The sequence below is a fragment of the Sodiomyces alcalophilus genome, assembly GCF_042370955.1.
Source record: "Sodiomyces alcalophilus JCM 7366 unplaced genomic scaffold ACRALscaffold_6, whole genome shotgun sequence".
NCBI lineage: Eukaryota > Fungi > Ascomycota > Sordariomycetes > Glomerellales > Plectosphaerellaceae > Sodiomyces > Sodiomyces alcalophilus.
Window position 1 is genome coordinate 3,826,023 of NW_027263537.1, and position 13,363 is coordinate 3,839,385.

The 13,363-nt window shown below is 36.8% G+C and overlaps 1 protein-coding gene across 1 annotated transcript; it reads right to left on the reverse strand.

Moving 5' to 3' along the window:
- Window positions 1-3,726: 3,726 nt before the first annotated feature.
- On the reverse strand, window positions 3,727-7,902 carry ACRALDRAFT_2021520 (uncharacterized protein; the record flags this gene model as incomplete). The annotated part of the gene is made up of 5 exons (XM_071020059.1): window positions 3,727-3,739; window positions 3,789-3,801; window positions 5,003-5,197; window positions 6,769-6,910; window positions 7,897-7,902. The coding sequence occupies 5 exons, from the start codon at window positions 7,900-7,902 to the stop codon at window positions 3,727-3,729; spliced, it is 369 nt and encodes a 122-aa protein (XP_070873749.1).
- Window positions 7,903-13,363: the final 5,461 nt, after the last annotated feature.

A 13,363-nucleotide genomic window follows, 5' to 3' on the forward strand; every position in this document is an offset into this window, starting at 1 on the left:
ACGTATCGGCTACCTTATCTTACGGCTCGCCTTACTTAATTATATATAACTCTAGTAGGCGGATCTGGTTAATAATATCCGCCAGCTGCTCTTCCGTTAATTAACGTAAATTATCTTTTAGGGCTTCGAGTCTGCTATTAAAATACTCTTATTCGTTAAAGATAACGTTACGTGTACGGATAATCCCGTTCCTTTAAAGGCCAGGAACCTAGATACGGTATATATTAGTTAAATCGTAGCCCACGAGGTAGCCGATATAGGCCCGCGGCGCTAGCCGGTTTTAAAGCTTTCCAGACCTTATTAGAGCTGCTCTGGTTATAGCAAAAGCTTTATAACTAAAGGCCCGAAGGTGCCCTAGCTACGGCTTACGTTAATAGATAACTTCGAACAGGGTCTTCTAGCCAAGGGGTTATTTAGGCGTTCTGTTTTATACGTAAGCGGTAGTAGGAACGACTTTAACCCACAGGAAATCAGGTAATTAGGAGTATATTCGTATAGCTCGTGCCTTCTCCACGATAATAGCCCTAGATCTTTCGGCACCACTATTCTATACGGGGGTCTCTGCTAAAGAGGACTCTAATTAGATACTAAAACCCTTAACTACGCCCTATATTTTAAGCGATTATTTCAGTTTATTATTATACTTAAAGACCTGTACCTGCCGGTTAAATTAACTCTAAACCTATCGTATATATTAGTTTATAACTATATAGATATCGGAGGCCCTCTTTAACGTTATAATATAGCAGGCCACGAATCCGCTATATCGATCCGTAAAGAATATAATCCGTATATATCCGTTAGCGGTTAGTAGGAAATCCGTAAAATCGATTACCCACCTCTCGCCGGCGTAGCTTAGAGCTATACGGGTCCGCCGGCTAATTTAGCGGCTTATCTTCGATTAGGCGTAGGCGTCGCACTCTACTATTCCTAGTCCCTTTAGTTTAACGCCCTATAACTGCTCTTCTAGTTATTTTATTATATCAGGGCCGGCATGCCCTAACCGGAGATACCATGGATTGCCGTCGGCTTAGCTGGCTGCCCTTTCGATCGGTTTTCGGATTAGTAGATTCGTCGCTAGAAGAGTAGCTAGGGCGTTAGTGACTAGAAAGAGTTTTATAATGGTTTAATCGTAGTAGATACTTAGCTTATAAAGGATTAATTAGTTACGGCGGCGTATATAATCGTTCAGTGGCTCTTAATCCTACTAGTAACCGTTCTACCTTATCTTCTTATTAGAGACTAGGTTATAGATAAAATCTTCGTAATAGGCTATATCTTTTAACCGGAACTTTATCGGGCTAGCCGTTCCTTTTATTATAATAATAACGTCTTTATATCCTTAAATCGGCACCGTTATAATGCCGGCGATTATAATATTATCGGGACGGGCCGGTCTATAATCCGTAAATATGCTTTTATTATAGAAAACATAGGATATAGCACCTAAGTCTAATATAACGGACTAACGTAATGGATATATAGCTGCCGAGAAGGCGGCCGGCGGAGCTTCTAGCCGGTATAGCTCGTAACGGATAGTGTTTAGCGCCTTGCCTTACGTAGCTCCTATAAGCTTTTCTAGCTTCGCGGTCTCCTTAAAGACTTCGTTGTTATTGCCGGCGGCTCTTATAGCCGTATATAGTCACGCCTCCTCGAAGACTTTGTTATTATTATCGCCGTTACCGCCGCCGCCGCCGCCTTTATTATTATTATCCGTTACGTTATATCCGGTAGCGGTAGTGGCGGCGGTCCTCTTCTTCTTATTCCGGGACCCAATCTTCTCTATAGCATGCTATAGATCCTGGTCTATCCTAAGGGACTTCTCCACGAGCCTCCTAATAGGGTCGTTAGCTTAAAAACCCTCCGGCGCTAATTCCGGGAATAGTATCTAATAACCCTGTAGATCGTGGCCGCGCCGGTAGTACGCGGGGCACTTATCCTTATAGAAGAGTAATTACCGGCGCTTAGAGCTTATACGGTTAGTTAACTTACCTTTAGGGTAGGTATTATAGCCCCGCTAGGCTCCGGTCCGGTTAGCCCTCCCGGTTAGTTACGGCCCTTTATTATTATCGCCTTTACCTAGGTTTAGGGCCGGGAAGGCTATAGTTCTATAGCTTCGAATAGGCGGCACGTTAAGTTATTCCGCCGCCTTCTTCCCTTCCGCGATAAGGGCTATCACCGATACTATTTTAAGGTCTAGCGTTACTTCCTTTATATCTACCTAGTTACCTAGGGCAGGTCGTATAGCGTTAAAGAAATCGTTAATCTAAATCTCCCGGGGCTTATTATATATTCTAATATCGTGATAGTCCTAAAGCCGGTCCTGCTAGTCGTCTAGCTAGGCGCCCACCTTCCGTGGGTTAGTAGGCGGCTTACTCTTATATAGATCGTAGTTCTTTTAGGAGTCCTTTATACGGGTCTTAATATAGGGTGCGGCGTCGGCTTATACTACTACGTAGATCTTTTCCGCTTCCGTCTCTTCGTAGCGATAGACTCTTCTACCCACTTAAGTATACCGTTAATACCCTTTTAATAGGTTTCGTAGTCTTTACGATCTTCTTTATATCGGCGGTAGTCTTTGGTATAGGCGGCCTTGCCTATAGCCGTTAGCTCTGATATATTAGATAGTTAGCCGTTAGCGTCAGCGATAGAGGCGTAGGAAGCAAATTCGGAACGGGTGGCTCGTAGCGGCCTAGGCTCTGGATCGTTAGGGCGTAGGAAGTCCTAGACTCCGTTACTACGGGCCCTGACTTTATAGAGACGCTTCTATAGCTCCTAGTCTTCGTGGCTTATATAGATAGTCGTATTAGAGGTTATAGTCGTTATAGCTATAGGCAGCTCGGCGTAAATAGCTTTAATAGGTTATCGAGTAAAAATAAGACTCTTAATTATTATAGACAGCGTATAACTTAATTACGTAAAATAAGCGATCGATCTATTGATTTAATTGACTCTATGGAAAACTCTGATCGTAGTGCTAAATTCCTGCCCTTATTCCTGCGGCAGATCCACTCCCACTTTCGGGCCCGGAACAACCCGCTCCGAACCTGCTTTGGGCCAGCCTGTGCGACACCTTCAGATAGACCCATAGACCTTTAGCTGGACCCACGGACCTTTAGGTAGACCCAAGGACCTTCGGGGGAACCCACGGACCTTCGGGGGAACCCACGGACCTCCCGAGGTCTCTAGGAGCCCACAAACCCTCGCCTATACTTCTAGGGTCCGAACGGACCCCCGCCTATACTTCTAGGGTACGAATACTAAATCAGTAGCTTGAATAAACCGTAGGAAAGGGTTATATATACTAGGCTGCCCGCCTCCCTCTTCCTTTGCTTTCTCTCTCTCTGTATCTTACTTCTACAGTCTTCACAGTCTTCCACTATTCAAACTGCCTCTTTTCCTATAGATCTTCCTCTTCCATTCCATCTCTTCGTGACCGATATAAAATTTAGCTTGCTAGTTATTAAGTTATATATGGGTTAGTTAGCTACTATTCCTACCGCCTACTCTTTTTTAGATCTTAATCCTACTTACCGTTTTTTCTGCTAGTAGTTACCACGAGCTTATCCTGCTTACTCTTTTCCTTATTTTTCCTCTTTTTCCTACTCTTTTACTACTCTTCTTTTCCCCGATATCTTTATTCCTCTAATCGGCCCGAGCCTAATCCGCCTGCCTATAGTTAATCCTAGGGCCTGACTGGGGGGCCTAGACGGATTGATATCCGGGCTACAAAATGAGGCTGGCAGTGGATTCATGGCTGTACGGCCGAAAGCTCTAAGTACCAGAACCAATTTTCATGTACTGTTCGAGTCGCAACGTATATCTTATTATAAGTACCTGGACACACTATCTATTCACATACCTAGGTACCCTTGTTATTATAAGCCCGTGGAGTTAAATGGAGTTAGGATAAAGGCGGACGGTTTGAACCTAAATTGGCTGAATGGAGATATATATTTTTGATAAATTGGGCTACGAGTAGTAGGCTGTGTGCGCGGAAGAGAGGAATATCAAGCAAATAGCTGTTGAATTCGTAGATCCGTAGGATTACTGCTTGTTACGCAAACGCGTAGGTTATGTGTAAAGAACTGACTTCTGGGATTTCTTCCTGGATCCGGGGCTGGCAAAAGACCCTGGAAGATTTGGTGGCGACTGTTACGTCAACAGCCTACGCGACGGTTATCACGCCACGTTATTAGCTTAAGTAATAACCGAGATATCGTATTTACAATACCTAGTGTATATATATAATATATATCATAAGCCAAGTATATATACACGTATAATACGTATAGTATTATAGTATAGGTTAAGCTGCTTATAGAATAGACGTCTAGTTATATAGCTATAACTATATACTGTTTATTTTGACTTAGATATTATACTTATAATTATTATGATTATTACTTATTATAAGTATAATATTAACACCCCCCCGTAAGCTGACTCTTATATAATAAGTGCAGCTTAGTCAGGTTATAGTTATGGTTATGGTTATATTATAGCGCAGTAATCCTAGTCTATCTAAGACTAGAATACATAGAGGAAAAATTTGAAAAACCTCTTTATTTTAATTCAAGGGAAAATTCAAAAACCCTTGTTATTGTTATAGTATATTATGCAAAGGAAAATTCAGAAAAACCTTTGATATCTAGGAAAACCCGGAGGTAAAAAACCTAGTTATATTCCCCTTATAAAGAACTAAGAATACTAAGTATTAAAACCTAGTATTTTAATTCTTTAATATTATTATAAGGCGGCAAATCATACTCAGGCAACGTATCATCCTTATAACCTAGGTTTATATAACCGCAAAGAGTATTATAAGTCTCTTTTGCTAAACCTTTAGTCATTATATCAGCTATATTAAATTTCGTATTTATATATACGATTTTTATTTTATTATTTCATAGCTGTTGCCTGCAGTAGTGATACTGCCTGTCGATATGCTTTACCCGTTTATAAAATTCAGGGTTTTCGGCGAGCTTCTTTACACTCTCACTATCTATTAAGATAGTAGGAATCTCAAGAGTATTATTATTATTATTATTATTATTATTATTATTATTATTATTATTATTATTATTATTATTATTATTATTATTATTATTATTATTATTATTATTATTATTATTATTATTATTATTATTATTATTATTATTATTATTATTATTATTATTATTATTATTATTATTGCCTCTTATATTAGAATCTAGACCTAGATTCTATAGTATATCTTTATATAGATTATAAAGATAGATTCCTTCTTTGGAAGCTTCTGTGAGAGCCATATATTCGGCCTCTGTTATTAATAAAGCAACGACTTTTTGTTTAGTTAAGGTCCAACTAACGGGGTTATTTACTCCCACGCAGTAAATATATCCTAAAGTCGAGGTTCTATCCTCGATTATATCTGAAAAGCTGGCATCAGAATAACCGTAAATACCAAGGTCTTCTTTATTACAGTTATATAAAAGACCGATATTAGGATATGTATTTATATAAGCCCAGATTCGATTTAACGCAGTAAAGTGATCTTGCGAGGGATTACTTATATAGCGAGAACACTAGTTAACTGCGTAAGTTATATCTGGTCTTAAATGCAAGGCTAAATATAATAAAGCCCCGATTTCCTGTTAGTATTTATTTATATTATTAGTTAATGCTTGTTCAGGATTTAGTACTAGGACCTTCTTGTGTATACAAGGGGTGTTAACCCTTTTCAGACTTCGTTTATTATACCTTTTAAGTATTTTATTAGTATAAGGCAACTGACTTATAGAAAGAGTCTTATTATCTTTATTTATATTTATTATATGGCCTACAAAGGTATTTATTTCACCTAAATCTTTAAGTGAAATATCTTTAGACATTTCCTTAAAAGGTAGTCTAAAGTGTTCTCAGAAGGGCTCAGAGCCACTATATCGTTAACGTGGCATAAAAGAATACCTCGTTCTTCTATTCTTTTAATTTTATTATATTTATAAAAGGTAAAAAGTCCGTTATTATATTCAGAGACCCGGTAACCTAGCTTAGATAATATCTTAACCAGGTAATTATACCAGAGTCTAGGACTTTGTTTTAACCCGTACAAAGCTTTATTAAGCTTGCAGAGTGTTATATAATTATTATTTATATTTTTATTATTTTCTGAGCTGTCTTCTCTCTCGAAGCCTGTGGGTTGTATAGCGTATATCAGGGTATCTATATCAGCATGAACGAACGCGTTTTTGACGTCGAACTGCCTGAATTTCTAGCCGCGTGATACGCCTAGTATTAAAGCTAGTTTGTAGCTTTCTGGCCGGCAGGTAGTTGAAAAGGTTTCTAGATAATCAAGACCTAGAACCTGATTAAACCCCTGAATAACCCACCGAGCCTTATATTTAATAGCTTCGCCAGAGCTATTATATTTGATTCTGAAGACCCAACGACCTCCTAGTACGTGGTAGTCTTCTTTTATTTTATTATAATTATTAGGCGTATTTTTTATATTTATTAAGTCCCAGGTCTTTCTTTTTTCGAGTTCTGATATTTCTGCTACCATCGCGTCTATCCATTTATCTTTATCTGGGCAGTTCATAGCCTGTTTATAGGTAGCTGGTTCGTTGATCGAATTTACAGTTAAAAGAAATGGGGAATTTTCTTGAAACTATAGGTTTCCAAGTATGGTATCTTTTATAAGGTATAGTGCACTATTATCAGTGGATATTAAATCCTTATAGTCCGGTTTTGAAGGTTTTGAAGGTATTTGGACTTCTAGCCTGGTACTTTGGCTACTGTTATTATTATTAGCCGGGCTGTGGTTGATATTATTATTATTATTATTATTATTATTATTAACAGCTGGAACTTCACAGCCCGCTGCCCGGAGACTCTTTCGTTTATTATTCTCTTCTTCAGGTTGAATAGACTCAACAGAATGTTTCGAAACGCGCGAAGGAATATTTTATGAAAATTAACCGGTATTTTCACTAAAAGTGATTCCTTTATTATACTCAACGGGTTAATAAGGCCCGCGGTTAGAAACCTGGTTATTATATGCCTAAGTATTAATATAAGGAGGGAGGTTATTATTATATTTATTTTCAGGCGCATAGTTATTATTATAATTATCTGAAGAAGAGTGAAGAAACTGATTCTCTAAGACATAAACGTCTCGAAACCAACCAGTCTTTCTAGTTACTGGGTTATAAACCTTATAGTTATAGTCATTAAAACCTATTAAAGCACCTCGAAGTGCTCTTATATCTAGTTTCTTTATATTCGGGTCGTTGTTTTTATAATAAACAATAAAACCCCAAACCCGTATATTATTAATATTAGGTTTCTGACCTTATATAAGCTCAAAGGGACTCTTATATTCAAGAGCTGAATTAGGTGATCTGTTATATATATAAACAGCTAAGAGAACAGCTTTACCCTAAAGGTAATAAGGCAGCCCTAAGTAGAAAAGAAGAGCTCGAACCTTTTTTATTATAGTTCTTATAACTCGTTCAACAGGGCCTTAAGCTTTATAAGTGTACGGTGGCTTTATATTATGCTTTACACCTATAAAGAGGCGTTAAAAAGAGGCGTTATTGAATTCCTTTCCACCGTTAGTATCTACTTCTTTAATAAAGAAGTGATATTTAGTATTATTATTATTCTTACTTTCCACCTGAGCTTTCCACTCTTTTATAGCTATAACTACCGTCGTTTTAGACTTGTCTGAGAGTAGTTATGCCCATAGAAACCGGGTAGAACGGTCTAGTATAAACAAAATCTAACGCTTTTTATTATAAGAAAGAGGTTCGATCGGTCCGCAAAGATCCATATAAACCTTTTCTAAATATAAAAAGTCCTTATATTTATTAACTGAATCTTTATTCGTAAGTGTAATAGACTTACTCTTCTTACAGGCATCATAGCTCTGTATTTCAGTTAATTCTTCGTTAGTTATATTATAATCTTTTTTAAGAGTATTAGTATAAAGACCTTTTAAGGTAATAGGGTTAATATAACCCATCCTGTTATGCCATAGCGTTATGTTTTTAGTTATAGAGGTAGTAATTCGACGGTTATTACGGTCTCTTTATTTATAAAGCTCTTCTTAAGGTTAAAGAGGTTAAAGAGGTTAAGGTTTCTTTATTATATTATTTCTTTATTACGGTTCAACCAACCCCTTTCTTATATTTCTTTATTTACTTTATTTCTTTAAAACTTATTCTTTGAACCTCTAAAACCTCTTTATTCTAGTTAAGTCTTAAGACTATTCTTTAGGTAAAATACCTCTTTACAACAGTTTCTTTATGTTTTTTCTAGTATTTATTATATTTATTTTCTAAGACTCAACCCCCCCGTACAACAGTGCCCGTGCTACAGCCCAGTATAGCCCGTTATAAAGCAGAGCCGTTATATAAAGAAAGAGGGGCTCTTTATTATTAAATAATAAGAGCTTTTTGTTTCCAGTAAGACCGCGAGCTTCACTATCAAGACGAGAGAGACTAATAATATTCATACCTATTTCCGGCATATAAAGACACTCTTTCAAAAGCAGAAGCTTTCCAGTATCCCGGGATTTTATCACGCAGTCTCCTTCACCTTATATCTTTATTTCTTTTGCCTAACCCCAACAAACGGTTCTTTCTTTTATATTATAAGTAGAAAAGAGTCTTTTATTAGTTATCACATACGCCGTAGCCCCGCTATCAACACAGAAATTCAGATCAAGCTTAATACTATTTTCTGCTTATATTTCATAGATCTTTTCTACTAACCAGTCAATATTAAGGTCAGTATTATTATTATTATCTTTGTTATTAATTCCAGAACTACCCTATGACTTCCGGACAGAGACCTCTTTAACAGTCTCTTATTCAGCCATTTTTAAGCAGCAGAACGATATTTTTGATTATTTATTTAAGTCAGAATTAACTAAGTTATTTAACGATTTATTTTTATTATTTTTATTCGTTTTCCTTTATTCCTTTTTCTTTATTACGTTATCGATAAAGGACAGAAATAAAGAATACTAAGCTAAAGGTCTGATTCTGATTAGCCTAGCTTCGAAACGTGGGTCTAAAAGTGGGTCTAAACGGTGAAGCTATTCATAGATCTCGCGACGCGAAGAAAAGCGATGCTCGTATAAAGCGAATAACAGGATTTCCACGGGCGGACTTTTTACTAAAAGCTTATATACCACGTTACGATATCCTGTTATTATAGGCAGCGCGGTAGGTTAAGTGGCTTAATTAATATAGCTGTTATTCGTGGAGCTGTAATAACCATAAAAGCAGCTGCGTTTAATCCACGTATTCGTTATCCTTCTTTTTTAAAAAGTCCCTTTATAAATAAAGGAATAGTATATCCGATCGTGATAAAGAGTCTTATTCCGATCGTGTGGTTCTTCCCGGTCAGGAAGAGCTTGGCATAGCTCTTGGTAACCGTATTAGGAAGAATAAAGAGCTTTGAACCGTGGTATCGGAACGAACGGTTCGATTCGATTGGCTGTCTTCGGGAGATAAAGGGATTTCCTATGGTCGGAGACAAGGATCTGCGACCGGGGGAGGATAAAGGGATGGCCTAAAAAGGCAGGTAGGAGTCTTTTTGGTATTTTGCGTGGCCTAAAAAGGCGGGGGGAGTCTTTTTGGTATTTCGAGTAGAATAAAAGGGTAGAAAAGAGTAGATTTCCTTCTTTGCTAACCCGGGCTTATAACCTTTTAATAAATTAGGCTATGAGTAGTAGGCTGTGTGCGCGGAAAAGAGGAATATTAAGTAAATAGCTGTTAAATTCGTAGATCCGTAGGATTACTGCTTATTACGCAAACGCGTAGGTTATATGTAAAGAACTGACTTCTGGGATTTCTTCCTGGATCCGGGGCTGGCAAAAGACCCTGGAAGATTTAGTGGCGACTGTTACGTCAACAGCCTACGCGACGGTTATCACGCCACGTTTTTAGCTTAAGTAATAACCGAGATATCGTATTTATAATACCTAGTATATATATATAATATATATTATAAGCCAAGTATATATATACGTATAATACGTATAGTATTATAGTATAGGTTAAGCTGCTTATAGAATAAACATCTAGTTATATAGCTATAACTATATACTGTTTATTTTGACTTAGATATTATACTTATAATTATTATGATTATTACTTATTATAAGTATAATATTAATATATATGTTTTGATGACAGGTGGAATTTGCTACTTAAGATATATATACGAATTGGCTATGGTACTTGGGGAGATAAGGGGTGGCGTTATTAACTCATATCCAGTTATATTCTATAGCCCGGATATCAATCCGTCTAGGCTCCCTAGTCGGGCCCTAATCCTATTAATCCTGCTTCTTCTCCTGTTCCTTTAAGCCCGGCCACGAATTCTGCCGCCTTAAAGAGTCCTGCCGCGATTCCTGCTTTCGACGAACCGACCTGCCTTCCTACGTGCTATACTATACCGCTAAAAAGATCCGATCTACGTGCTTTACGCCTACGAACTAAGAAGTGGACTACCTGCCTTATAGGTAATAGAAAAAGAATAATATACTCTACGCTGTCGCCTGGTTCTGCGTTCTGCGTCGTTAATCTTTTACTAGGGCCGCCGCGTTACCTTATTCCTCGCTATAGAACCGAAAAGGCCGCCGCCTACCCTGTATATACGTTTATCGTTACGGTCTTCTCGAAGACTATGCTAGGGCCGCCGCCTATTTACCGCCGCCTACTACCACTACCGCCGCCGCCGCGGTACTTATTCCTTCTAAGGAACCAAGGAAGCCGCCGCCGCCGCCTGCTTTATACGTATAAAGGACCTACGAGGTCACCTTTATATCTTCGAGGTTACCGTCCTTCGAGCCTATATCTTTAAGAGACGTCTTTAGGAATACACGCGCGAGGAATAAAGGACTATTACTAGACTACTTATAGATACCCTAATTAGGGTAATAAAGATATATTTAGGATAGTTATGCTATTAGTTACTTAGTTATATTAGAATTATTAAGCCACGTCTCGTGGCTTAATAATTTAGGGCCGATTATAGAGGGGCAGACCCGTGTTTAGGGTAAGGACGCTATAGATATTATATAACCACGTACATAGACCCAGGGATGTAGTCTTATTCCGGCTATTCTTCGGAATAGACCCACTATATCTAGCTAGCTTTTCGTCCGATCTTTCACGATCGTCACCTATCACCTATTATAATTATAATTTATATAATCCTTCCTTTTTCGGATATCTAGACGATCTAGAAGAGCCGACTATAGCCCCGCCTACCTATCTATAGCTATCCATTCCCCTAATTAGATCACTGCCGACCCTTTTAGAGGCCCGGCGACTATCTCCTCGGGATCCTTAGCTCTAAATACGGCCCCGTGACGAGTCTAACCCTTCCTTTCGGCTAGCCTATTAGTTAATTATTTGTTTGGCCCTACGCGGAGCCGTTCTGCATAGTAACGGCTTCGCCTTTCTTTACTAGCTTATATTATAAACCTTATCGCATAAGATATACTAAAAGAGTTTATATCGAATTTAATTACCTATTCGTTATTATTTAATTATACTAATAACGATATTTAATCGGTTAATACTAACGATAGTATCGAAATATCTAACATAGCCCCAGGCTTTAAATATAAGTAATTAGTACTCCTATTACTATTATTATTACTATTATTATATATACTAACTTATTATTTATAGCTTTAACTACTCGAATTCGATATATATCTATACTTATATAATATACCTCTAAAGTTAAACGACTAATTAGCGAGGGCCTAGAGAAAGCTAAAAGAGATCATTGCCTTCCTATAAATTATAAAAGAAATAATATTCCACTAGGTAAATAATATATTTAACTATATTATTCCTATTATTATAATTATACTAAGAATATATAGATACACCTATAAGATATAGCTCTACCTCTTATATAATATTAACTACTATTAAACTTAGAGTAGTTCTTATATATATCTTTTAGAATACAAGTACTAAATAGTTTAAAAAGCTCTTTATTACTAATCTGTGTAAGCGGCTAGTCACGAGTTATTTATAAAGTAAGGCCGAATGATTGAATTATCTAAAGCTAGGGAGAAAAGGAGGAAAAGGAGAAATCTCTATAGGTGCTTATAATCCAAATATAATATCATGGCAAGCCACCGGGTATATAATATAATTAATCAGACGATCCGGTGCTCTACCTGATTATATCTACGGGGTTAACCCGTAATATTACCTCCCTCCTCCCCTTAGTAAGCCGTGAGCTTTCGGTATAGGTTAGGAAAGCGTTATTATTTGATTAAATAATAACCCTTTATCGATTACATAATAACGTCTAGTAACTCTTTTTCTTCTAAATAACCTTTTATAGTTCCTTTTATTTACTAAAGGGTATTCGAGGCGAGCCCTTTTATAGTTATACGATTAATTAACGTTCTAAACGAGCATAGTATTATTATTCGTAGCCGGGTAGCATAGTCGCTCCTTCTATATAAAGGGGTTCTTATAATATACCTTCCCTGGCCGTGTAACTTATTCGTACCGATAATACCACCTTTGCTATCGCCTCTATAATTCTGTTTTTTCTTCTCTCCTTTAATAATATTTATCACTATTAATAGTATATTTCCTATCGCCCACGGCTTTATCTTATATCGCTTTATTATTCTAGCATTTTATTCCTCTTTATAGAAAATATTTAACTTTTTAGGATTATCTCCGGCCCCTAAGGTATATCTTCTTACTCTTCCTATAAGCTTCGCGCGACTTTTACTAAGTTATATATAGTAATAGGGGGCTAATAATAATAATAATAATAATAATAATAATAATAATAATAATAATAATAATAATAATAATAATAATAATAATAATAATAATAATAATAATAATAATAATAATAATAATAATAATAATAATAATAATAATAATAATAATAATAATAATAATAATAATAATAATAATAATAATAATAATAATAATAATAATAATAATAATAATACCGGTACGGAGGCACTTACTCCCGCCCTGGTTAGTAAAGGGATTACCACCCCTACCTTAGCTATAGACCGCCGCGCTTAGCTAGCCCGAGCCGCTAAGGCTAAGGGTAAGTGTTCTACGGGTAACGCCGTTATAGTAGTTAAAAGCCCCGCGAAGCGCTCTTATAGAATAAAATATCTTCCTATAGGAGCCCGCGAGGAGTTTTACTATATTTATATAAAGGGTAGGATAACCGACTAGGGCAATCGGATATTCCGACTAGGGTCTAGATACTAATAGGTGCCAGAACTAATAAAAGCTATTAACGTTATATTTTATCTATCTCTAATTAATCCTTTAATTAATCCTTTAATTAATATATCCATCTA